The 27,013-nt window shown below is 32.6% G+C and overlaps 1 protein-coding gene across 3 annotated transcripts in view; it reads right to left on the bottom strand.

Annotated features, from left to right (window-relative positions):
* Window positions 1–27,013, bottom strand: part of LOC143057167 (uncharacterized) — a 57,268-nt gene that overhangs the window by 17,211 nt on the left and 13,044 nt on the right. For all 3 annotated transcript variants that reach the window (XM_076230414.1, XM_076230415.1, XM_076230416.1), the window contains exon 3: window positions 11,583–12,475. In XM_076230414.1, the coding sequence (XP_076086529.1) occupies window positions 11,583–12,475 (893 nt within the window). The remainder of the gene's footprint in view (window positions 1–11,582; window positions 12,476–27,013) is intronic.

Genomic DNA, 27,013 nt, shown 5'->3' with positions numbered 1-27,013 from the left:
AACGAAACCCACGGAAATTGGTATCCAACGAATAATAATGAATCCACAGTATTGATACGTAAATACTGTGAACCTTTTGTGTATATATTCAAATATAATCAGCTTATCATAAAAATACAAATTGTTTAGAGTCTCTAAGAAAACTTGTGAGATTTCCTCTGCTACTTTTGCTAAAAAGGTACAATTTAGGTCCTCTTTGCTATTAGGGTACTGTGACATTATAAGACTGTAATAGATGGCAAATAATACAGAAATACAATTTTTTAAGAAGCAGATGAGATACACAAATTTATGAATTACTAAAATGGACACCCAACAAATATTTCCCTAAATTGTTAAGTTCTTTACATTTTGTACAGATAATAACTGAACAAGCTTTAAATAAGGTTATAGGATTGCTCCAATAGCATTTTTACTCAGATGTGAGAGGTCGTCCTAAGTAATACTATGGCAGTTTCTAAGTGTGCTTTAAAGCACATGTTACTGCATGTTAATACAGAAATACACTGACGTTATCAAGTGCAAAATAAAATTCTTTTTTCATATATCTTTTACATATAAAATCAGGTTTAATCAACCATTTTCAACATAAAAAAATGCCTGTACTAAGTCATACCTGCCAACCTTTCAAAATGCCCATGGGGGTTTTGTGTGCAAGATAGCTGACATATTCCAAAAAAAACTTCAAGTGGGCCTTCTAATACATTTTAATGTTGTTTTTTGGCTTCTTCATACTTTTATAAGCCTAAAATCATTGTAAAATAATTGTTTTATTTAAAATTGAGGACAAAATTGCTCTTTCAAAATTTCAATTTTGGAGCCTCCATTGGGGAAATCCCCCGCAAATAGTGACAGTTGGCAGGTATGCAGTAAGTCAGGAATATGACAGTTGTTATCCATTTGTTTGATGTGTTTTAGCTTTTGTTTTTGTGATTTGATAAGGGACTTTCCTTTTTGAATTTTCCTCTTGAGTTTGGTATTTTTGTGATTTTACTTTTAACATATAATCTTACTTATTAAAATTAAATGGTTCTCATCTTCAATTTATCTACTGTGGATTCAATATTATTCGTTGGATACCAATGTTCATGGGTTTCTTGGGTACAAGTTAACAACGAATTCAACTGTTCAACGAATTACATATTTTCAATAGGATGTGTATACAGAGATTGGCAAAACCACGAAATCAAATATCCACGAATATTCAAGTTTGGAGCAATCCACGAAAATTGATACCCATAAAAAAAAAATTAATCCACAGTACCATTACAAAATGTACATATTTTTCATTTCTTTTAGCATTAATGACTACACCTACATGAAATAACGTAGACATTTTTTCAACCCTCAGATTACATGTACATGTATCATAAAACCACCTGTCACTCATGTACATGTATCATTACTGTGTTACCTGCACTTATCTAAAAGTTGTATTTAATACAGATGCATATTTAGTGCATTTAACCTTAAATTTAATGTTTAATATATTCCTGTTGCAAAATCAATTTCCCATGAAAACAACATACATTTGAACATGGAATTAAATCTTTCATGTCAATTTCAATTTTGGCATTTCCAGAAATATATAAACTAATAATTCTATAAACAAGAATGTGTCCATAGTACACGGATGCCCCACTCCCACTATCATTTTCTATGTTCAGTGGACCGTGAAATTGGGGTCAAAACTTTAATTTGGAATTAAAATTAGAAAGATCATATCATAGGGAACATGTGTACTAAGTTTCAAGTTGATGTAACTTTAACTTCATCAAAAACTACCTTGACCAAAAACTTTAACCTGAACTTTGCACTATCATTTTCTATGTTCAGTGGACCATGAAATTGGGGTCAAAACTATAATTTGGCATTAAAATTAGAAAGATCATATCATGGGGAACATGTGTATTAAGTTTCAAGTTGACTGGACTTCAGCTTCATCAAAAACTACCTCGACCAAAAACTTTAACCGGACGGACGAACGGAGGCACAGACCAGAAAACATAATGCCCCTCTACTATCGTAGGTGGGGCATAAAAAAACTCAGTATACCCAGTAATCTCAGTGCAATACTGATCCAGTATCCAAGCCTAAATTACAAGGATCTGACAACACTTCGTTATACTAAATGTTTTGAAGACTTTCAGAATCTTCTAGTTTCTTCATGATAATACACACCTTCAAAAATTTGAAGGCTGGCATTTCATTGGCTGATGTAATAATAACCAGAACACATAATTGAAAGCAGTGTTGTCAGACCCTATAAGCAAAACGTGGACATATGATCTTTTCTTTTCAATAAGGTTTCCCGTAACTCTTAACCTATATTTAGTAAAATCTGGTTTGAAGCAAAAATGTTAAATATAATTTAAAAAAAAAATATAATTTAAAAAATCAATAATTTAAAAAATAATATTTTAACATAATGCTAGGAACAATTTTTCCAGTGTAATAATGAGAACAGGATGAAATATGTATAACAAAATTTATGATGATTACAACTACAGTTTTACTTTATACTTTAGATGAAAATTTTTAGTTTATGTAAAATTTGTTTTAACGTGCTAAAAATCTGAATAAAAAAAATTGATTGATTGTATTTTGACGCTGCTTTTAGCACCACTTTGGGCTATTTCGTGGAGGTCAGTCTTTATAGGTGGAGGAAGCCAGAGTGCTCAGGGAAAACCAACAACCTTCAATAAGAAAACTGATAATCTTAGTCAATCCAGATTATAGTCGAGTGCACTCACACGAGAGGGGTTCAAACTCACAACCTCAGTGTTGACTGGCTAGTGATTACAGTAGTAGAAGTACGTAGACCACTTGACCACAGAGACCCCCTGAAAGTGTGAGATAAACATCAAGGAGAATTTTTGAAAAGTTGGTAATCAATATTAAAACAATAAACAAAACCAAACAAGAGCCTAGTGCTATCATGAAATTCATCCAGTGACAATTTTACAATGAATGACATAGGAGTCACTTGATTTGAATTGTTGCAGGGGTTTGGAGAGGCTTTTTGAAAATTTACAATTTGCCCAAAACAAAAGGTCACCATGCATTCATCGAATAAAACTACTTAGAAAAAAATGTATCATAAATCTAAAATATCATATAGCAATGAAAATGCTCTAAAACTCTTAAACAATATTCATAAATAAAAATGTCCTTGTAACCAGACTGACAGGATGGTGATGGAAAATTCTCACATTAATGCTGATAATACCATAAAATTCAAAAGTGCAACTGCCCTTATTAAGTAATAAGATGAACAGTTGACACCCCCACCTTTTACTATCTCCCCATTATGATCAGTCAAATAACAAATTGAATGCAACACTCTGCACTACTTCCCAAGTTTCTATATATAGAGTTCTTATAATGGCAGATATAAAATGCCTTGCTAACCTACTATATAAATATATTGATCTGACAATCAGTTTCCAATCACCTTTTCCAATTACCAACTTACATTTAATTGATCAAAGAGTTATTTTTAATCAAATTTTCTCCACACAATTTTTTTTTCAATATTGTCACATGGTAAGGTGAAGAGACATTTTTTTCTCTATTGTGGTTTGAACTCTGACCTTTATATTGTCCACGAGTGTTTGAAGTTGTACGATTTAACCTCTAAAGATATTTAACTCTATTAAGATTCAAGTGAACAATTTCTTTTCATAAAAGTACATAAAAAAATAAGTGTGTTTCACATTTAGTTAAATGACCAATTTCCTGCCTAAAAAAAAGTTGTTTGAAGGGAAAAACAAGACCAGACTTAAATTAGAGTGAGCACTGGATGTTTCCTTATCAATCAAATATGATTAAAAAATTAAAAGTGCATAAAATATTTCTACATTGCAACACAAATCATTAAATCTGTGTTATTTTCATATCTTCTATGAGGGGCTGGATGAAGGGTTCTTTAGTATTTTTCTGTCGGTTTCCTTTTTTTTTCTTTCTTTTTTTTTGCCATTTATTCTCTATACTTTATACTTTAACACCCCATTATTCTTATTTTCTGGCCACATTTTCTATGTCTTTTTTTTATACCCATAATTCTCTATATGTATTCGGAAAATCCTATGCAAACCCTCCAGCTTAATTCAGCCTCTGCATAAATTTTTACTTAAAAAATGTTTTGACCTACCTATATTTATGTATGCTTTTTTAATGTATTGTTCACTTTCAATCAAGAGATTAAATTTAAAGATTTGAAATAACTTGAAAAGAATATTTTATTATTCTTCTAAATAAAAATAACATTTTATATTCTTACAGTAATTGAGAATACCTATTTAGTAGATATGAAAAAGTTTAACTAGATGCACAATATACTCAGGATATTACATGATCCACCCTAAAAGAGAACTTTGCTTCTCCATAAATCCTAACATGATTTTACAAGTTCTCTGAAAAATAATCTCTCCCAGTTCATATGCTTTTCCAGGCCTTTAATATGGTCATAAAAGTTATCGTACTCAGACTCAGAAATCAGCCAATCACAATAATTGATTTGATGTTTTGAACACAAATTTTAAAGTCAGAATATTGAATAAAGTTTTGACAAGAGACCAAGATTAAGATTTTTGCTTCTTAAAGGGTTATATTGCTTACAAGCATACTATCTATTGAATCTGAGGGTCTTAATGGTATAGAGCCATCCCTTCAAAAGTTTTATGGACACCATCATTATTTGGTTGACTGTGATAGAGAATCTGATTATCCACTTTTTGAAGTCACAATCTAGTCATTTTTTCCTTTATTATGACATCACTGATTATGACATCTCACAAAAATTTTCCTAAGCAATAAGTAATTACAGTTCTCATAAATTAAGCAAGAACTGATTACCTTTCCTGAGTACCTGAGTTCAAGTGAACTCTTTGTTTCCAGAGCATTTGGGTTTACTGGACATAATTACTTTTCCAGAGCAATGAGGTCACATGAACTGATTACCTTTCCAGAGTACCTGTGTTCACAAGAACTGATTACCTTTCCAGAGCACACAGGAATGGATTACCTTTCTAGAGTACCTGTGTTCACATGTACTGATTACCTTTCCAGAGCACACAAGAACAGATTACCTTTCCAGAGTACCTGTGTTCACAGGAACTGATTACCTTTCCAGAGCATCCAAGTTAACAGGAACTGATTACCTATCCAGAGCACTTGAGTTCAAAGGACCTGATTGCCTTTCACAGCACCCAAGTTCACAGGAACTGATTACCTTTTAGAGCCCCTGAGTTCACAGGAACTGATTACATTTCCAGAGCATCTGAATTAACAGGAACTGATTACCTTTCCAGAGCATCTGAAGTAACTGGAACTGATTACCTTTCCAGAGCATCTAAATTAACAGGAACTAATTACCTTTCCAGAGCATCTGAATTAACAGGAACTGATTACCTTTCCAGAGCATCTGAATTAACAGGAACTGATTACCTTTCCTGAGCTAGTTCACAGGAACTGATTACCTTTCCAGTGCATTGGAATTAACAGGAACTGTTTATCTTTTCAGAGTATCTGAATAAACAGGAACTGATTACCTTTCCAGAGTATCTGAATTAACAGGAACTGATTACCTTTCCAGAGTATCTGAATTAACAGGAACTGATTACCTTTCCAGAGCACATGAGTAGACAGTAACTGATTACCTTTCAGAGCATCTGATTTAATGACTCATTTCAGAGCATTTGAATTAACAGGAACTGATTACCTTTCCAGAGCACTGAGTTCACAGTTACTGATTACCTTTCCAGTGCATTGGAATAAACAGGAACTGATTACCTTTTCAGAGTATCTGAATTAACAGGAACTGATTACCTTTCCAGAGTATCTGAATTAACAGGAATTGATTACCTTTCTAGAGCATCTGAATTAACAGGAACTGATTACCTTTCCAGAGCACCTGAATTAACAGGAACTGATTACCTTTCCTGAGCTAGTTCACAGGAACTGATTACCTTTCCAGTGCATTGGAATTAACAGGAACTGTTTACCTTTTCAGGGTATCTGAATTAACAGGAACTGATTTCCTTTTTCAGAGTATCTGAATTAACAGGAACTGATTACCTTTCCAGAGTATCTGAATTAACAGGAACTGATTATCTTTTCAGAGCATCTGAATTAACAGGAACTGATGACCTTTTCAGAGCATCTGAATTAACAGGAACTGATTACCTTTCCTGAGCACATGCGAATACAGTAACTGATTACCTTTTCAGAGCATCTGATTAACAGGAACTGATTACCTTTTCAGAGCATCTAAATTAACGACTCTTTTCAGAGCATTTGAATTAACAGGAACTGATTACCTTTCCAGAGTATCTGAGTTCAAAGGAACTGATTACCTTTCCAGTGCATTGGAATAAACAGGAACTGATTACCTTTTCAGAGCATCCGAATTAACAGGAACTGATGACCTTTCCAGAGCACATGAGTAGACAGTAACTGATTACCTTTTCAGAGCATCTGAATTAACGACTCTTTTCAGAGCATTTGAATTAACAGGAACTGATTACCTTTCCAGAGTATCTGATTTCACAGGAACTGATTACATTTCCAGTGCATTGGAATAAACAGGAACTGATTACCTTTTCAGAGTATCTGAATTAACAGGAACTGATTACCTTTCCAGAGTATCTGAATTAACAGGAACTGGTTACCTTTTTAGAGCATCTGAATTAACAGAAACTGATTACCTTTCCAGAGCATCTGAATTAACAGGAACTGATTACCTTTCCTGAGCTAGTTCACAGGAACTGATTACCTTTTTTTCAGAGTATCTGAATTAACAGGAACTGATTACCTTTCCAGAGTATCTGAATTAACAGGAACTGATTACCTTTTCAGAGCATCTGAATTAACAGGAACTGATGACCTTTTCAGAGCATCTGAATTAACAGGAACTGATTACCTTTCCTGAGCACATGAGAATACAGTAACTGATTACCTTTTCAGAGCATCTGATTAACAGGAACTGATTACCTTTTCAGAGCATTTGAAATAACAGGAACTGATTACCTTTCCAGAGTATCTCAGTTCAAAAGAACTGATTACCTTTCCAGTGCATTGGAATAAACAGGAACTGATTACCTTTTCAGAGCATCTGAATTAACAGGAACTGATTACCTTTCCAGAGCACATGAGTAGACAGTAACTGATTTCCTTTTCAGAGTATCTGATTAACAGGAACTGATTACCTTTTCAGAGCATCTGAATTAACAGGAACTGATTACCTTTCCAGAGCACATGAGTAGACAGTAACTGATTACCTTTTCAGTGCATCTGAGATCACAGGAACTGATTACCTTTCCAGAGCACTGAGTTCACAGGAACTGATTACTTTTCAGTATCACCTAAGTTACCCAATTTTTGGTGGGGTTCATATTTATCAATCTTTAGTTCTCTGTACAGTGTTTTGTGGACATCTGGTGTGGTCTGTTTCTTTTTGACTTTTTTGGTTTTTGAATGCTCACTGAAGGTTTATTCTCTATCTTTTTTTCAAATTTTCTTTCCCCAATTTCAGAATTCTTTAATATACGAACATTATTTTTCCAAAAACTGAGTTTCATATTTCTGAACAAAATAAGAAAAAAAAAATCTTCAAAATGAAACCTTTTCTCATTGTATGCAATTGGTTGAGGCCAACCTAAAGTTATTATACAAATTTTTTGGAAAAAAGGTTATTATCTTTTTTTTTATTCCTCTAGAACATGTTGAATGATAAAGCAATAATACTGATATACAAGTTGTCATGTGTAGATGCTGATGAAAAATGTCTTTGTTTGCATTACATTTACCAGAACAACAAACGGGATGTAGTTAGAGTGACAGGCCTATAATTACTTTATACAGTATAACCTAACCAAATTAAAGCTGAACATTATTTATGTTAAACAGTTGTGATTATTGCACACTGTTAGATTGACAGAAATTTTGCCAGACTAGCAGATGTACAGCCCCTCCATTCAAACTTGGGGTATAATGCAACAAGTGAAAATGATCCAAATATATAATACAAAGAAAACTAAACGAGTTAAGTTTATACTGCAAATTCAGAAAATTTTTAGTCTCTTTTATATTATCATTGTGATTTTGTTCAATATGCAAACATGATACATGTAGTAATTATTGAGATTTCAAGCAAAGTTGCATACAAATCATAAAATCAAAATTGAAATTGCAAGTTTTATATTTTTGAGAAACCTACTTCATTGCAATGTGGGCAAAACATCGCAAAAATTTACAGTCATTATGGTTACTGATGCCTATTCTATGGTATGTTACCATAGCAACAGGCATTAAAGCCTCCTACAGAATTGGATTTAACATCATTTTCAAACTAAACATATTTTTTCTATTTATCTCCTTTGAAATAGAAAAAAAATTGTTGTTAAAGGATGTGTGTTTATAGTCCTTATGACAAATACCGGAAAATCCAAAACGTCTAAGAAATTTAATCATAACTGTTCAAAATCATGTGAAAATAAGCTATTAATGTTCAAGATTATATAATGATATTATACATTTAAATACCCATCTAATTACTAACATTTGAACATAAAAGTTCAAAATAATTAAATTTTATAAAAGTTCAAAATAATTAAATTTTAAAAAGTAATAAACTGGTCAACCAATGTAATATTCGAAATTAAAGGCCAAAATAAAAACTTGTTTATGCAGCCATTGAACCATTTAAACAAAGTCAAGGACAACTGACTTCTGCCAAATAAAATGAAAACCCAAGTATGGAGCGAGTTCACAAATACTACATTTCAAATTCAACATGTTCAAAGAACAGATTAAAAAACCCTTCCACAAGAAATAACTTCTAATTTTTAAAACAAGAATGTGTCCATAGTACATGGATGCCCACACACACTATCATTTTCTATGTTCAGTGCACCGAGAAATGGGGGTCAAAAATCTAATTTGGCAGTAAAATTAGAAAGATCATATCAAAGGGAACAAGTGTACTAAGTTTCAAGTTGATTGGACTTCAATTTCATCAAAAACTACCTTCACCAAAAACTTTAACCTGAAGCGGGACAGATGGACGAAAGAATGAACAGACGAATGAAAGAATGAATGGATGAACGAACAGATGGACAAATGGACTCACAGACCAAAAAACATAATTCTCCTCCTCTAACATAGGTGGGTCATAAAAATGAACTCTATAAGGATTTTAATAATGTCATTTGCTAGATCCAAAGTCCAGGATGTGAAAGGAGGAAGGTTGTACAAAAGGCTTGCAATCTCACTCTGTAAAGAAAGTAGTGCTAGGAAAACCACATCAATAGAAACTTCATATATTGTTAACAAGGACAATACATGATACAGATCATACCCGTAGCCAGGGGGGTTCAGAAATCAAATAAGCACTGTTAAAGTCAACGTTTTGTTCAAATTGTGACTGTTAAAGTCGAGTTCATGAGTCCAACGAACCCACCCCTAGAAAATTTCTGGCTATGGGCCAGCAGATGACCCTACAAATATGTCTGGTGAAACTAGAAATGCAGCGTGTAACATGAAGTGTGATTTCTGAACACCAAAGTGAACTGAGAAACATGGGAGTCACATAGGGAGAGGCAGCATGTTTGGCACAAGAAAGGCAACAGTGGAGATCATTGACGATGGCCTCATGTTCAATTATGCAGGATTGATTGATTGGCATTTAAAGCTACTTTCAGCACTATTGTTTGCATGAGGAGAACAAAGTAAGTAAGGAAAGAGAGATTAAAACATGAGAAACCCTTCTTACAGATTTAAAGGGTATAAACTTGCATTGGAATATTTTTTTTAACATTTACTAAAATTAAAAGTCTAGAAAATGTATCATTCATTTTATCTTTGGGTTGGAATAACAAGATTTTACCTTATAGTTTTTTATAACCATAATTAGCCATAAACTCATTCAGTTTGAAAACATAAAATAAAAAAATGTATTATGATTAACTGATGCACAAAGACGCAGATCTATAAAAATGTACTTAATTTGGTTAACCAACAATATATGCAAATGTATCAAGTTCCATCAATGGATTGTTTCAATATACTGAAATTGCTGGTCAGCTTTCTTAGAGGGAGGAAGATCATCTTGTGATATTGGGATGCTGCCTTTATTTTTCCTAGGGATGACGAGTTTACACCTATCAGGGCTGAACTTTCAAGCTAGTTATTGCTGTATATGAAAAACTTATACCACTTGTCCACATAAGTCCCCAATGATTTTGAAGGTAATTAATGTTGTTATTTTGTCCATTCTTTAAAAATCCCAATAATAAATGCACTCAATAATTTCTAAATTTACAGTATCTGTTTTAGCCAACTACACTACAACACTTTTGTATTGAAATTGAATTTAAGTAGTGAAAAAGGTGAATTTAGCTATAGCTAGCTATAAAACCAGGTTTAATCCACCATTTTTTACTTAAGAAAATGCTTGTACCAAGTCAGAAGTATGACAGTTGTTGTCAATTCGTTTGATGTGTTTGAGCCTCTTGATTTTAATAGGGAACATATTTTGCCATTTGATTAGGGACTTTTCGTTTTGAATTTTCCTTGGAGTTTAGTATTTTTGTGATTTTGCCTTTTAGATCTTGAGCTAGACATTACCCATTGTTGAATAAGTTGGTTTTCAATATCCAATATAGCAAACTACCTGTATTATACATGTCAACATGCAAAGACATAATTTTACCATGGGGACATTTGTCCATTTCTGAAAAAGACTACAGTGGCGGATCCAGGGGGGGGGGGGGGGGGTCGATCAATGCATTTGAATGGGAGCATATAGTTGGAACCCCCCCTTTACTCTGTGTTGGGACACACCCCCCCCCCCCCCCCCTTTTTTTAAATGGCTGGATCCGCCACTGGACTATGTTGACCGTAGACTATTTAAATTTTTTACTTTTGGCTTGCTGTCTCATTTATACACCACATATCTCTTATATTAAGTCTACATCACTCTACTCCTTTATCAATAGAATTTGATGTAATTTGGGAAAAGATGAAAAATGTTACTAAATTTACAATCTTAAGAGGCAAATAATGGCTCTTATGATATCATATACCTCTCCCTTCCTGACCTTATTTATTGTGCTCTAATTTTACCAATACACTCATTATTATTGTCTATCTATTCTACTAGGCTAGTCATCATCAGCTATTACATAATCTGCAAATTGATGTATTATTTACAATATTCATGTTCTAAATATTTCTGTAATATTTGCCACTGTAAATATTGAAAACAGTGGCCTTTAAGACTACTGGTAGACTTAAATTTTAAGCAAAGCCTTTAGTTATATAATATTTTTCTTGAATGGTCTTTCTTCTTTTAAAATAATATTAATAATTAACAGTAATAATGTAATTAAATGTCATATAATATACAATTCAGGAGCAGATCCAACCATTTTTAAAAGAGGGTTCCCCACCAGGGTTAAAGGGGGGTTACAACTATATATGTTCCCATTCAAATGCACTGATCATCAAAAAGGGGGCAGTTCCAACCCCTAGAACCCCACTGTAATTAAAATAAAGTTACCTGTTTAAATGATTATAATTACCTGTATGAATTCTATGATGTTGATGAAGATGAGAGAGCTGTTTAAAAGATCGTTCACAATAATTACAATGATATTTTCTAAGATTGGTATGGACTAGGCTATGCTGTAGTAACTGTTGCCTACTCCGGAAACCTTTACAGCAGTGTGCACACATATGACGCCGGTCAGGGTTCATCAGACCGGCTGTCAAGTTTGCTGCCATTAAATCATAGTCTATAGGTTCTTGTTTGATCGGAAAATTGTCTTCAAATTGGTTACAACTTCTTTTGTGTTCGGGTTTTATATAATTATCTTCTGGATTGTAGTCGAATTCATTTCTTGCAACTGCTTCGATGACCTCATCAAGATGGTCGCTGTTTGGTTCAGTTTCCTCTTCAGTGTCCCGGTCTCCATTTTTTGACTGGAATGATTGGTTTTGAGGGTGGTTTTGTTGACGACACATTTCATCAACAGCATTGTAAAATGACATATCACCCTGTGAATTTGGTCCACTATTTTTATATAACAACCTGCTTCGTAATTCCTCTTCAATACTACTACTGAATCCTATTTTCTTACGTAACTCTTCTTCAATGCTATGACTTGCTTCCATTCTGCTACGCAATTCATCCTCCATACCTCGATTAAAACTGAGTCTATTATGTAGGTCTCCTTCCCCGGTACTATTACCTCCCATTTTACCATTAAATTCTTGTCCAACCCTATTATTCAATCCCATTCGATTTCGTAACTCCTCCTCAATATTGTTAAGTCCGAAACGACTCCGTAATTCTTCTTCGAAATTATTACTTCTCCCTCTCATTCTTCTCTGTAATTCCTCTTCCATTCCTTCTCCGATTCCCATTCTCTCCGGCAGCAATGGACCGTCTGCTGCTAATCCATTCAATCCTGGCCTGTGACGAGAAGACATAAACCAATAAGTCATAAACATTTTAAAATTATTGTACCAAGGATCAAAATCAAAATGACCATTCATTTTGACCGATATTTTTCAAACTATAACTTTTTCTTTGAACTATCTTGTATTAAAATTCTGCACAACTGTTTTAGTCCTTCAACATCTTGCTCACTTTCGCAATAAACTGTTTTGAGAAAAATATCCACAGTAGAAAAACATGAACTCTACCTGTCTTCAAATGTCCAATGTATTCAATAATCTATCATAAAAGAATTTTTATCGTCATCTAAAATTAACCTGTTAAACATTTAATCCCGATTTCATTCATTCTTGCAACACAACAAACGTTTCCTTTGAATAAAACTTTTTAATTCCACTTTTTTTGTCCATCCTCAACAATAAAAAGTTTCACATTAAATAAAAAATACCGCTGAAAGTAATTTTGCCTGCTGACTTATTGCCAACTAAAAACTAGACTAAAAAAGTTTTGGCTTAAATGAATAATGCAACTTGCTTTTAATGTTGCAATGAAAAAAAAATCCATTTAATTTCCTCTACAATTTTTCTATGGTGTGTAATAAAATGTGAAAAGAGTAAATGAAACTGACTTGAATTTAATGACGATCCGATTATGTAATATATTTTTCCGAAAAAACCAATGTCTTCCTAAGGGCCACAAAACAGATCTATAACTTCTGCAGATATAAAAATCACATTTTTTTTTATTCTGAACAAGTAAAAGCAATAACATAGTTTTATTTAGAAGCTTGGAAAAAAATTGGGGTTCAATAAAGGGCAAACTTTTTTTCAATTAAATCTTTGATGAATCACTACAGAAAAAAATCCCACATTACATAACTCATATCTGGTTTAATGATTGTACATTTGTTAGTAACGAAAATTTAATTAAAATCATTTTAACTTAAACAAATACCTAGCTAATAAACCGATACATAGATTTATATATAATAATTAAAGGTCTCTGAAATTTGGATAATTGATTTTTGTATAAAAATATAAAAATATCTGACCTTTTTTCGTCCCCAATTCTATTATCTTGCACAAACAATATTTTAATGGGTAAATGGGTGTTAACCAAACAATATCAGAAAAAAAGGTGAAAGCGTGGTTATGAAAACATGTCCTCAATACCTTAAAGCCTCTAGGCATTATCATTTTATATTTTTTTAAGTGAACTAGAATGACATTTTGTTGTAACTGCCTTGGAATAAATTACAGATTTTTTTTTTTACAGTTTCTGGCCGTTTGCCAAGCGATTTAACATCTACACATGCATAATAAAAGGTTTTTAACTTAATTGAAATGCATACTTGCAACAATAGTGATGATGAAAAAAGTGCATATTATTTTTGGTAGAGTTGAAGTGTTGTCATAGAAACGAAGGAGGACAAAAAATGTAATCTTTCCATCCTTAAAATCAATATCTTATGTAATACTACTTAAATTACACACATGAAAAATATTTCATACATTTTTTATCCCTGATAACCAAGTGATCAATTCAATGCACAAAGGCAAAGGGGAACCTGCAGGATTAGCTAATCCACTCGCCATTCTAAAAATAGAACTCTCATAAGAAAAATAATTTTGATTAATTAACATAGTTTAATAAAAGATAAATATGCCATGAAATATTCAAACAAATTGTATGATGGATGGGAAACTTTAATTATGAGTTTGAGATTTTAAATAAATTTATGAAAAAATTTTACATGAAAAAAATATTCTGACAAAAGTTCTCCAATATTTGATTCTTTCAACAAATGTTAAAGATTTACACAACTGAATCAAGAACTTTAACCCCTTGTCATAATCAAGAACTGACTCTAGCATTGTCTAGTATCCCACCATTGTAAAAATAAACAGAAAATGAAAACAAAGCATAGCAAAAGCTTACACTGACCTTTGGTCTCAGTTTACAAGAATGAACACACTGCCATGACACATGAATACTGAGAATGATGAGGTAAAGGTCAGATGAACACTGCCAGACAGACATGTACATGTTACATTTATTCAATTCACAAAATATAGTTGAACTATTGCTTCAAGCATCTTGGAACTTTGAGCGTTCCTGATGAAGGTAAATCCAGAAAAGCGCTATGGACGCAAGAAATTATTAAAAGTGTTGTTTTCAACTTTTTAGAAAAGAACTTAACATTGACAAATGAACCATGAAAATCAGGTCAAGTACAGGTGATACCTGTCAGACAAAAAAATATACATCTTACAGTCATTCCATTCACCAAACATAGTTATAGCATAATTAATAAAATACTCCGCAGGGCGCAACTTGATACGACCACAGAGGTCGAAACACTGAACAGTTGAGGAAAGTATGAACACAACATTCAAGCTTGAAACAGTTCTGAATTTTGATTTTGGTTAACTATTTTACACAGCATAGGTTTCTGATTCTAGCACAGAATGAATGTGGTCTTACAACTTAAAAAAAATTAATTAACCTATTATGGTCCAATATCCAAAATCTAAATACATGGTTAGATACAGCATATCAAAGAACCCCAAGAATTCAATTTTTTATGAAATCAAACATAGTTGAATTTTTTACCCTTTTGGCCTCAATGTGGACCAATTTGATAACAGGGCCCAAAAATCAAAAATCTAAATACAAGGTTAGATTCAGCATATCAAAGAACCTCTTATATTCAATTTTTGTTGAATTTAAACAAAGTTTAATTTTGGACCCTGATTTGGACCAACTTGAAAACTGGGCACATAATCAAAACTCTAAATAGATATAGGAAGATGTGGTATGAGTGCCAATGAGACAACTCTCCATCCAAATAACAATTTATAAAAGTAAACCATAATAGGTCAAGATACTGCCTTTAACACGAAGCCTTGGCTCACACCGAACAACAAGCTATAAAGGGCCCCAAAATTACTAGTGTAAAACCATTCACATGGGGAAATATATTTAGATTAAAGTATATCAAAGAACCCCAAGAATTCAGTTTTTTGTTAAAATCAAACTATAAAGTTTAATTTTGGAACCTTTGGACCTTAATGCAGACCAATTTGAAAACAGGACTCAAAATTAAAAAATTTAAATACACAGTTAGATTGGGCATATCAAAGAACCCCAACATTTAAGTTTTTTTTATAAAATCAAACAAACTTAAATTGTGAACACTTTGGACCTTAATATTGACCAATTTAAAAATGGGGCTTAAAATCCAAAAACTTAATACATGGTTAGATTCAGCATATAAGAGAACCGTTAATTTTCAAGAATAAAACCCTGTTGAAATTGGTCAAGAAATAAGCAATTTATACAAAGTATTAGAAAAGTATTCACTTGCCCCCTTTTTTGCCCCTTATTCCAAAGCTCCCCCTTTCATGGGGAAAAAATGGTTGATAGGGAATAAATGAAGCATGACTGGAGCAGGCTCCCTCTTAGGCAGTCAGTGGACACCCTCTTATGAAAATTTCTGGACCCCCCACTGCAACCACCAGATATATATAAACTAGAGGCTCTAAAGAGCCGGTGTTGCTCACCTTGGTCTATGTGCATATTAAACAAAGGACACAGATGGATTCATGACAAAATTGTGTTTTGGTGATGGTGATGTGTTTGTAGATCTTACTTTACTGAACATTCTTGCTACTAACAATTATCTATCTATAATGAACATGGCCCAGTAGTACCAGTGGAAAATATTTTGTAAAACTTTACAAAAATTTACAAAATTTATGAAAATTGTTAAAAATTGACTATAAAGGGCAATAACTCCTTAAGGGGTCAATTGACCATTTTGATCATGCTGACTTATTGTTAGGTCTTACTTTGCTGTACATTATTGCTGTTACAGTTTATCTCTATCTATAATAATATTTAAGATAATAACCAAAAGCTGCAAAATTTTCTTAAAATTACCAATTCAGGGGCAGCAACCCAACAACGGGTTGCCTGATTGGTCTGAAAATTTCAGGGCAGATAGATCTTGACCTTATGAACAATTTTCTCGGGTCAGATTTGCTCTAAATGCTTAAATTTCAGATATATGAGCCAAAAACTGCATTTTACCCTATGTACTATTTTTAGCCATGTCGGCTTGGTTTGCGGGCTGGGTCATCGGACACATTTTTTAAACAAGATACCCTAATGATGATTGTGGACAAGTTTGGTTAAATCTGCCTTTATAGTTTCAGAGGAGAAGATTTTTGTATAAGATTAAAAAAATTACCAAAAATTGTTAAAAATTGACTATAAAGGTCAATAACTCCTTAAGGGGTCAACTGACCATTTTAGTCATGTTGACTTATTTGTAGATCTTACTTTGCTGAACATTTTAGCTAATTACAGTTAATCTCTATCTAAAATAATATTCAAGATAATAATATAAAAACGGCAAAATTTCCTTAAAATTACCAATTCAGGGGCAGCAACCCAACAACGGTTTGTCCCATTCATCTGAAAATTTCAGGGCAGATAGATCTTGAACTGATAAACAATTTTACCCATGTCAGATTTGCTCTAAAATGCTTTGGTTTCAGAGATATAATCCAAAATCTACATTTTACCCCTATGTTCTATTTTTAGCCATGGCAGCCATCTTGGTTGGTTGGCCGGGTCATGGGACACATTTTTTAAATAAACTACATACCCCAATGATGATTGGGGCCAAGTTTGGTAAAATTTGGCCCAGTAGTTTCAGGAGAAGATTTTTGTAAAAGTTAACGACGACAGACGACGATGAACAGGACGACGAAGGACCAGGTGAGCTAAAAAGATGTGGTATGATTGCCAATGAGACTCTCCACAAGAGACCAAATGACAGAACTATAAGTCAATGTACGGCCTTCAACAATGAGCAAAGTCAGCTATAATAGGCCCCAAAATGACAATGTAAAACAATTCAAATGAAAAACAAGAATGTGTCCTTAGTACACGAATGCCCCACTCACACTATCATTCTCCATGTGCAGTAGACCCTGAAATCGGGATCAAACTTTAATTTGGCATTCAAATTAGAAAGAGCATATCATAGGGAACATGTGTACTAAGTTTCAAGTTGATTGGACTTCAACTTTATCAAAAACTACCTTGACCAAAAACTTTAACCTGAAGCGGGACAAACAGACAAACGGACAGAAGGGCGGATGGACGGAAGGACGGACAGACGCACAGACCAGAAAACATAATGCTCCTCTTCTATCATAGATGGGGCATAATAACAGCCTAATTTATGTTAACAAGTATTTGTTCTCAAAAGATTGATATATTTGCCACTAGACATTCTGTCCAAAGAAATGTTATTCATCAAAATTACATAATTCTAAGTCTAAGTAGTAATGTGTCTGAATGATGAAAACTACTTGTCTTTTGACAGAACTCAGTGGCAGATCCAAAGGGGGCGGGGGCTGGGGTTTCAACCCCTCATTTTTGACAATCAATGCATTTGAATGGGGACATTTAGTTGGAACCCCCACTTTGTCCTGCAATGAAAACTCCCCTTCCCTTGTAAAATGGCTAGATCATCCTCTGGAACTACTCAATTGTCATGCTAAAATAATCCTGTCAATGATGCTTTGATTCATTGATGTTTGATGTTTGTTTAATGTCCAGGGGCAAATATTTCATACATGTTCAGTATAGGAAAAAAATTAATATAAAATGTAAAAGAAAAAATCCTGTAAAAGAAGTTAAACAGGATATAGAGCAGAAAATAAGAAAAGCCACAGGAAAAAAGGGTTTATTGGAGAGTGTTATAGATCTAGCCTTGCAACAGGCCACCTACAGAGTCCACAAACTGTTGTTGCAAAGTTCTTAGAGCTTATTGCCTAATAATGTTGAGTAAAACTTTGGTTGGATTGGGTGCTTTGTTTATATTAATGTTAACTCAAGCTTTATTATTAAGATTGACATCTTTAAACAATATATATAGGCATAGTAAACCTGTTGTATAATATTTAAATTTGATTGGATGTTGTCAAAATTACAATTGTACAATATACAAACAAAGCTAGCAAATCAAACAAAGTCTTACTCTACATGCATAAGGAAATTAGCTGTAACATACAAAACTTGTAGTAATCTCTCTACATGCATAAGGAAATTAGCTCTAACATACAAAACTTGTAGTAATCTCTCTACATGCATAAGGAAATTAGCTCTAACATACAAAACTTGTAGTAATCTCTCTACATGCATAAGGAAATTAGCTCTAACATACAAAACTTGTAGTAATCTCTCTACATGCATAAGGAAATTAGCTCTAACATACAAAACTTGTAGTAATCTCTCTACATGCATAAGGAAATTAGCTCTAACATACAAAACTTGTAGTAATCTCTCTACATGCATAAGGAAATTAGCTCTAACATACAAAACTTGTAGTAATCTCTCTACATGCATAAGGAAATTAGCTCTAACATACAAAACTTGTAGTAATCTCACCACAAAAAGAGACATCTGATTTAAAGTGTCAATGGTGCTTTGAATTAATTCAAATCAAATTTTCGAAAGTTTTGCATGTCACATGACTGATTAGTAGGGACTTTTCTCTTTGATTGTTTTTTTTTTCTTCGCTTTACGAGATTTTAAATACTTCGCTAGTACATGTATTAAAGGAATAAAAATAATCCTACTTTAATTAAGTTTATAAAAATAGTTCTTCAAAAGGAATTCGACAGAAAAAAAGCTGATGATTTATTCTATCTTTGCTTGGGTGTAGACTTTAAATTAATGGGTTGTCAAATTGACTTATTGCATTTTACATAACAACTTGACAATTTTTTACATTTTAACCTTTTTCAAATACTTTTTTCAACATTATTCATTTTAACTGAATGTCATTTGAAAATCATTTGACAAAACCTACGGCTTGATTTTAAACATATACGAACATACAAGCTTTTTATGTAGATTTATTCTGTAACGAAACTCTAAAAAAACATTTAAATTTTCACTGCACTTTTTTAACACAAAGAAAACAAAGGATTGAACTTCTGCACAACAACCTAGTTAATTTACCACCTGCCCCCCTCCCAGCAGTTAAACTTAAAACATAAACCAATCTTTTTTATAATATTGATTATCCCCCTTTTTGTACCTCTTTATTTGATGTGCAACAAGAATGCAAATATACAATGAAATTGAGAATAAAAAATCTTCTGCAGACATTGAAAAATTGTAAAAAGGCAGAGGCCACACAAAGGATAATGCATCTTAATTGAAGAAAAATTGTGCAGAAGGCAGTCAAAAGTTCTATTGATTTTAAACAACCAATTTATTCTTGATGTCAATTTGAAAATGTTTCTTTCACCGACTTTTTCATTAGTTTAGAAAAATTGCATCAATAATGATTTTTTTTCTGCATTTATATGCTAATGCATTGTGCAGACATTGTTTAGTGATGCAAGTTTCCGAATATCCATTAAAAATGTTTAAAACTTGCACATAAAAAGTTTAATATACAGAAAATAATATAACCTTTATAAATTTTTTTGTGCATATTTTATTCAGTATAGGTAAATAGGCAATGAGTCAGATTTTAACGTACCTTCATAAATTTAAATAATACTTTAAAGTGAAATACAAATTTTTCAATATCACAGATTTTTTTAATGTCTGATTTGGCATATAAATTATGAACAAACAAGATTTTTCTTTTAAGAATCTAATTTATTTCTTAGATGGGCATTTAAATTCAAAAGAAAATATTTAACTGACCGAAAAAAAATCAACCTTTAATTAAACAAAATCTAGTCTTAAAAGCTATATTATTTTTTATAACAGTAACATGTATAAGAAAGAAAAAAAGATAAAATGCTTAACAATGCTGAAACACAAAAGTGGTCTTTGTTATATGTACACTAAAGGTAAAAAAAAATGTGTGATTCTTTTGTTTAGTTTATGTATATAATATGGCCAACTCAGACAAGTATGTACATGGAGAAAAAAATGACTTCCCTTTACAACGGATTTGAAAACTCAGTGTTTCTGTCAAAGCGGAAAGGATAGAATTTTACTCTTTTCAAAATGCTCCTAACTATAACTTTACAAAATATTTTAGTGGTACTCCTTACACCTATTTGATTGATCTAGATCAAGAACCGAATTATATACCCCATTACTAAGTGCATTTTTTTAATAATTGAGGGACATATTTTTTATTCCCTATATTAAACTGCAAAATATCAATTACTTTTTCATACTAGTAGCCCCCTTCAGAAATTTTATTGAATAATTCTCTAATGGTCATGACTCATATTAAAGCGAGCGATACTGTTTCAAGTATTAAGAGGGTCATTTTTCCTAACTCCCTGGCTAAAATTGAAAATAAAATTTGGACCATTAACTCAAACAATCATCATCCCTACACATTTCTGAATCCCTTATTGAAATCTTACAGAATTTTAAAGATTTATGAAAACAATTTGGATATACTGCTAATTTTAGCATCTTTACATAATGTTAATGTCAATATAATATCCCATTTCAAAGATGGTTATCTATTTAGGAAATTCATTGGTATCCTCTAACAGGGCTCCTATAAAAACAATAAGAAGCTTGATTGCCAGGGGCAGATACAGCCCTTTCAGAAGGGGAGTTCCCAACCCAGGATAAAGGGGGGGGTTCCAACTATATGGCCCCATTCAAATGCATGTATTGTCCAAAAAATGGGTTTCCAATCGCACGAACCCCTCTGGATTTGCCACTGAATGCCAATAAGACAATTATTAAAGAAAATGATGTCAACTATGACTGGTCAACAATAAGTAAACCAACTCCATACGGTAAACTATAAAAGTTCCTAATAAGATAAACTAGTTCATCTATATAGCTATGACTTAATGCCACTGAGAAGTAGACAATAGAACTAATCCTAAAAACTTAGCTTTAATCACCAAACCATGAAAATGATATTTAACGAGGGAATCATCAGACCAAATAAAGTCAAGTCGACTTATAACACAAAGTTAATGAAAACTGACCTTAACAAAAGTTTAAAGTAAATCAATGGACCATTTAAAAAGATGTTATGAGTTAGGTGAGCCCCTTCACATTGCTGGTATTTAAAGCCCCTTCCAGTACACACTTAGTGACCAGATTTATTTTTGAAGGAAGCTGGAGTAACTGGAGAGAACCACTGATCTAGCCGATTAAGATTAAAGACTAACACACTTTGCCTAAACAGTGGATCTCACAACCTGAACAAGACTATTCATCACTGTCAATAGACTACACAGCCATCACCAATGGCCACAGAATACCACTAACCAGAGGCGTAGTTAGGGGGGCCCCCTTTTTCAGAAAAATTTTGGTTGGTTATATAGGGAATCACTGAAGGGTGACGGAATCGTCCCCCCCCCCTTTTAGGCAGTCAGTTGGCCCCCTCTTATGAAAATATCTAGATCCGCCACTGCTAACAATTTCAAACAGACTAGTATACTTTATAATGTTTTAAAGTATACTTTAGATTCATTATTATTATTCGTTGGATACCAATTATCATGGCTTTGGTAATGATCATGGGAATGGATAAACCAAAAATTCAAATGATCTTTGCTATAGGCTTTGTATGCAGTGATAGGCAAAACCATGAAATTTAATATCCATGAAAATGCATGTTTTCCTCGTTCCATGAAAATTGAAACCAACGAAAATAAATGAATGCACAGTAGTTCATTCAGTGGCGGATCTAGGAAGGGGGGGGGGGGGGTTCCAGGGCGATCAATGCATTTGAATGGGAGCATATAGTTGGAACCCCCCCCCTTTTACTCTGGGTTGGGAACTCCCCCCCCTTTTTAAAATGGCTGGACCTGCCACTGTCATTTATTCCTCGTAACCAAAACTTCAGTCTAGGATTTTTGCAGACCACAATTAAGCAACTTTTTTCTATAATTCAATTCATACACTTGTTTGAGATTTGGTCAATAATGAAGACAGTTTAGTGTTATGCATTCTGCACCATTATCCACTTAGGTTCGATGCCGCGGACTAGAAAAACATTATTTTGAACTAGTAAGTTTTTGTAAAACGTTGTTTAAACCATAAGAAACATGTCAGAATATTGGTCTTTGGACTAGTAGTCCGAAACGATTTCAGTGTAGACTGGTTATGGATGATACTGATATGTACCCCTCCCCTCTTTTGTAAAACATTGTTTAAACCATAAGAAACATGTCAGAATATTGGTCTTTGGACTAGTAGTCCGAAACGATTTTGGTGCAGACTGGTTATGGATGATACTGATATATCATATAGTGCTTGAAGTTTTTTTTTCAATTACTTGACTATAATCTTTATAGTTTTTGAAGACAGAATATCCAGAAAAATTTATAAAACAAGATTATTTATCAAATATATAGAAACCCAAAAATGAGGTTAAGAAAAACAGTAATTTAATACTTTAGCAAAATACATGTATGATCTTGTACAATTTATAACTAAATATCATATTAAATATGTAAAGATGTTGTCAAATGTGCATATATTATTGTGCAGACATGAAAAAATGTTGAGGGGTTGTAACGTGTGCATTAATCATTGGATCAGAATAATATTATTAGTATGATTATCTACACTCCATTGTTAACCAGCCTACCAAATATAAACCCCATTTATCAAAAATACGTTTTAAATCTGTTTTTTACAAGGAATTATCTGAATCTGAATAATTTTGAATTCTGGAAATTGATAAGAAATGTATGATGAAAACTAACCTTACTAAAGAGGGTTAGCTTTGCTCTCATTTTTATAAATTTTACTTTGACTCATATTTCAGTATGAACTATCTAACCACTACACCCCTTTTTTGTTGTAGAAAATCCTCCTAAATTCCTTGATTTTAATAAAATGTTAAAAGGCTAATTTTTTCAGAAATCATGAAATACCTATAGTGTCACTAACAACTGAATGTTTCTGCTAATGGAAATGTCAATGATTACCTCTCCTACCAAATATAAACTCCATTTATCAAAAATAAGTTTTTAATCTTTTTTTAATATAATGTCAAAAAGTGCAGCTTTATCAGAAGTAGAAAAATATCTGAAGGTGCTGCTAATAAATTAATGTCCCTGCTATAAAAGGCATGTTTAACCTTACTAACCTTACTACCAAATATAAATAGATATAAGAAGATGTGATATGAGTGCCAATGAGACAACTCTCCATCCAAAATATCATTAGGTCAAAGTACAGTCTTCAACACAGTGCCTTTTTATCAAACTCCATTATCAATATAATGTCAAAAGGCTTGGCTTTTTTAACAAAAAAGAGAACTGAAAATTTATTCATACAAGTAAGGTTAGCTTAAAAAAATATTCAGATCTCCACTTTGATGAAGAACACAAATTGTGGTTAAGCAGATGACAAAAAAAAAAATCTGAATCCAGATTTTCCCTATACCTTAGTGTTAAATTTTGAACAAAACAATTTAATTGATAGCTTGGAAAAATTTCTGACTCAGACAAAAAACTATAACCCTCCTTTGAAGTTAAATGGTTGCTGCCTAAAATTCGCCATAACAAATGCACTTTAATCAATAAAAGAAATAATACTTTGTCAATCCTGTCTTTCCTACAGTATACCTCAATGCAAATTACTGATTTTTTTTTTTTTTTTTGGTAAAGTATTGTTTTCCATAATCTGCATTACTTTATCATAAACAATATTTCGATAATATAATAATTATGTAAATAAAAGTGTCACTGCATTAAATTATCTGGTTGTCATTTTTTAAGAAATAAATATCTTATATCAATGAAAATCATGTCTCCTTTGGACGCCATTAGTAGTATAGATGTCTACCATGTAATTTTTTTTTTTCGTCAAAAATTTCCGAATCAGTTTTTTTTTTCACTTAACATTTTATATCACCACAAAAATGTAAAATTGTTATGAGAAAGTGCCCCTCCTATGGCGATATAAACAGTTGTCAAGGAGTTAACTTGATACTGTATTTTTAATATCTGACTAAAGATTTTTAATATCTGCATATAATATCCCTAATACTAAAAATCTTTGTTGTGTCTAGCAGCAGACAGGTAAAATTCACTGTCTCATTTTTTTCCAACATGCTTTCATTTATTTAGATTAATATACACTAATAGGTCGACGAAAAAAATACAATATTGTGTACCCACCTTTCAAAACTTGTGAGTCTGACATTATCAACGTCACATTTTTTTCCAACATGCTTTCGTTTATTAAGATTAAGACAAACTAATAGGTCGGCAAAAAAAAAAGGAATATTGTGTACCCACCTTTCAAAACTTGTGAGTCTGACATTATCAACGTCACATTTTTTTCCAACATGCTTTCGTTTATTTAGATTAAGACACACTAATAGGTCGGCAAAAAAAAGCAATATTGTGTACCCACCTTTCAAATTGTGAGTCTGACAATCAACGTCGAAGCTTCATGATAAATGAATCATTGAGACCGATTTGTGAAGGAACAGATTTGTGAACGAATAAAAACCTTGGACAAAATTTATCAAATTAAATAGTTTCAAAATTAGAAAAATACTGGAGAAAATTTTATTAAATTTAATAGTATCATAAGATAAAGATAACATTCAATTAAACATACAGGTTCTAACAAAATAATTATTAATAACTAATGTACAGTAATGAATTTTTTTTTATTTTATATAAATCAAAAATGAGAAACTAGATTCCTGTTTTTTTCTCTCTAAGATTTTCAATAAACTACACAGTTATGGAAAGCCTAACTCAGTAAACAGCTGCCATTGGACATGACATGTGATGATTCAGCTTAAAGCAATATATTTGTTAAAAGCAAACAATTCCAGAAATTTCCTCAACAAAACTGCTCTCAGCAGACCATATGCTTTAACCTAAATTTAATAACTGTTGTCAACAGACATACAACTCAGCAAAAACAAATTCCTTCCATTTTCAATTAGGTAATGTATAAATCAAAGCCTTATTGTCCCATTTGTGAAGTAGAACCAAAAATCAATGATGCATAAAATGTAGGTCACGAATACCATAACCGGGCTGATATGTACAAGGTACATACATAATTTTCATAAATTACAATTGTTCATGAAAACAATTTACTCATATACCAGAAATATTACAAAAATTCAATAATTTGATTAAAACAATGTTCATGTAAGTGTTTTTCATTTGTTGTTTACTTTATAGATTAGATCCTTGTTTTTCCTTTTTGAATGGTTTTACACTAGTCATTTTATATCTTGCCAAGGCTTCCCTTTGACCTATAATGGTTTACTTTTATAAATTGTGACTTGGATGGAAAGTTGAACTTTTAAAACAATTCTAACAGTCTAATCTGTATAAAAAAAGAGAAATGAGAAAAAAACCAACAACCACTGAACAACAGGCTCCTGACTTAGTAGAGGGGCATAATGAGAATGTGTCCATAGAACACACATCCCCGACACACACTATAATTTTCTATGTAAAGTGGACCGTGAAATTGGGGTCAAAACACTTATATGCCATTAAAATTAGAAAGATCTTTCATAAGGAACATGTGTACTAAGTTTCAAGTTGATTGGACTTAAACTCCATAAAAGACTAACATGTTTAACCCTGCCACATTATGCATGTATGTGCCTGTCCTAAGTCAGGAGCCTGTAATGCAGTGGTTGTCGTTTGTTTACGTGTTACATATTTGTTTTTCATTAATTATTTGTACATAAATAAGGCTGTTAGTTTTCTCATTTGAATTGTTTTACATTAGCATTTCGGGGTCTTTTATAGCTGACTATGCGGTATGGGCTTTGCTCATTGTTGAAGGCCGTACGGTGACCTATAGTTGTTAATTGCTGTGTCATTTTGGTCTCTTGAGGAGAGTTGTCTCATTGGCAATCATACCACATCTTCTTTTGTTATATATACCTTGACCAAAAACTGTCAATTTTTTATCGTCTTAAAAAAGTGCCCTTTGTATTGTCATGCACCTAAAATTACTGTTAATGTCATTTGGCAAGAATTAGTACCTTTATTTGCCATGAAGGTACCCTCATTACCACCCTCTATCATGTATGTCACTACAAAATTACATTAAGTTGCTGTCTTCCTTCGTCACCAATGCCAATCAATATAATTATACCATGAATAAAATGTAGGTTACAATCAACAGTACAGTAATCCTACCCGACGAATTGACCAAAATAGACATCTAGAGGTCATCACATTGTCCCCAACAATGATTGATTGATAGGTGATGTTTAATGCCACTTTCAGAACTGTTTAACTACACCATGTACACAGAGGTGGTCAGTTTTTATTGGTAGAGAAAGTAGGAATATTCAGAAAGAACCAGAGACCTTTGGTAGGAAATACCAGCTGAAGTCCAGGCACTTTTGGTCAATAGATATAAGAAGATGTGGTATGAGTGCCAATGAGACAACTCTCCTTCAAGTCACAATATATAAAAGTAAACCATTCTAGGTCAAAGTACGGTCTTCAAAACTGAGCCTTGGCTCACACCAAACAGCAAGCTATAAAGGGCCCAAAAAATTACTAGTGTAAAACCATTCAA

Source organism: Mytilus galloprovincialis, chromosome 13 (genome assembly GCF_965363235.1).
Source record: "Mytilus galloprovincialis chromosome 13, xbMytGall1.hap1.1, whole genome shotgun sequence".
NCBI classification, from domain to species: Eukaryota; Metazoa; Mollusca; class Bivalvia; order Mytilida; family Mytilidae; genus Mytilus; species Mytilus galloprovincialis.
The sequence above is the reverse complement of the archived record's forward strand: the minus strand, read 5'-3'. Positions and strand labels throughout refer to the sequence as shown.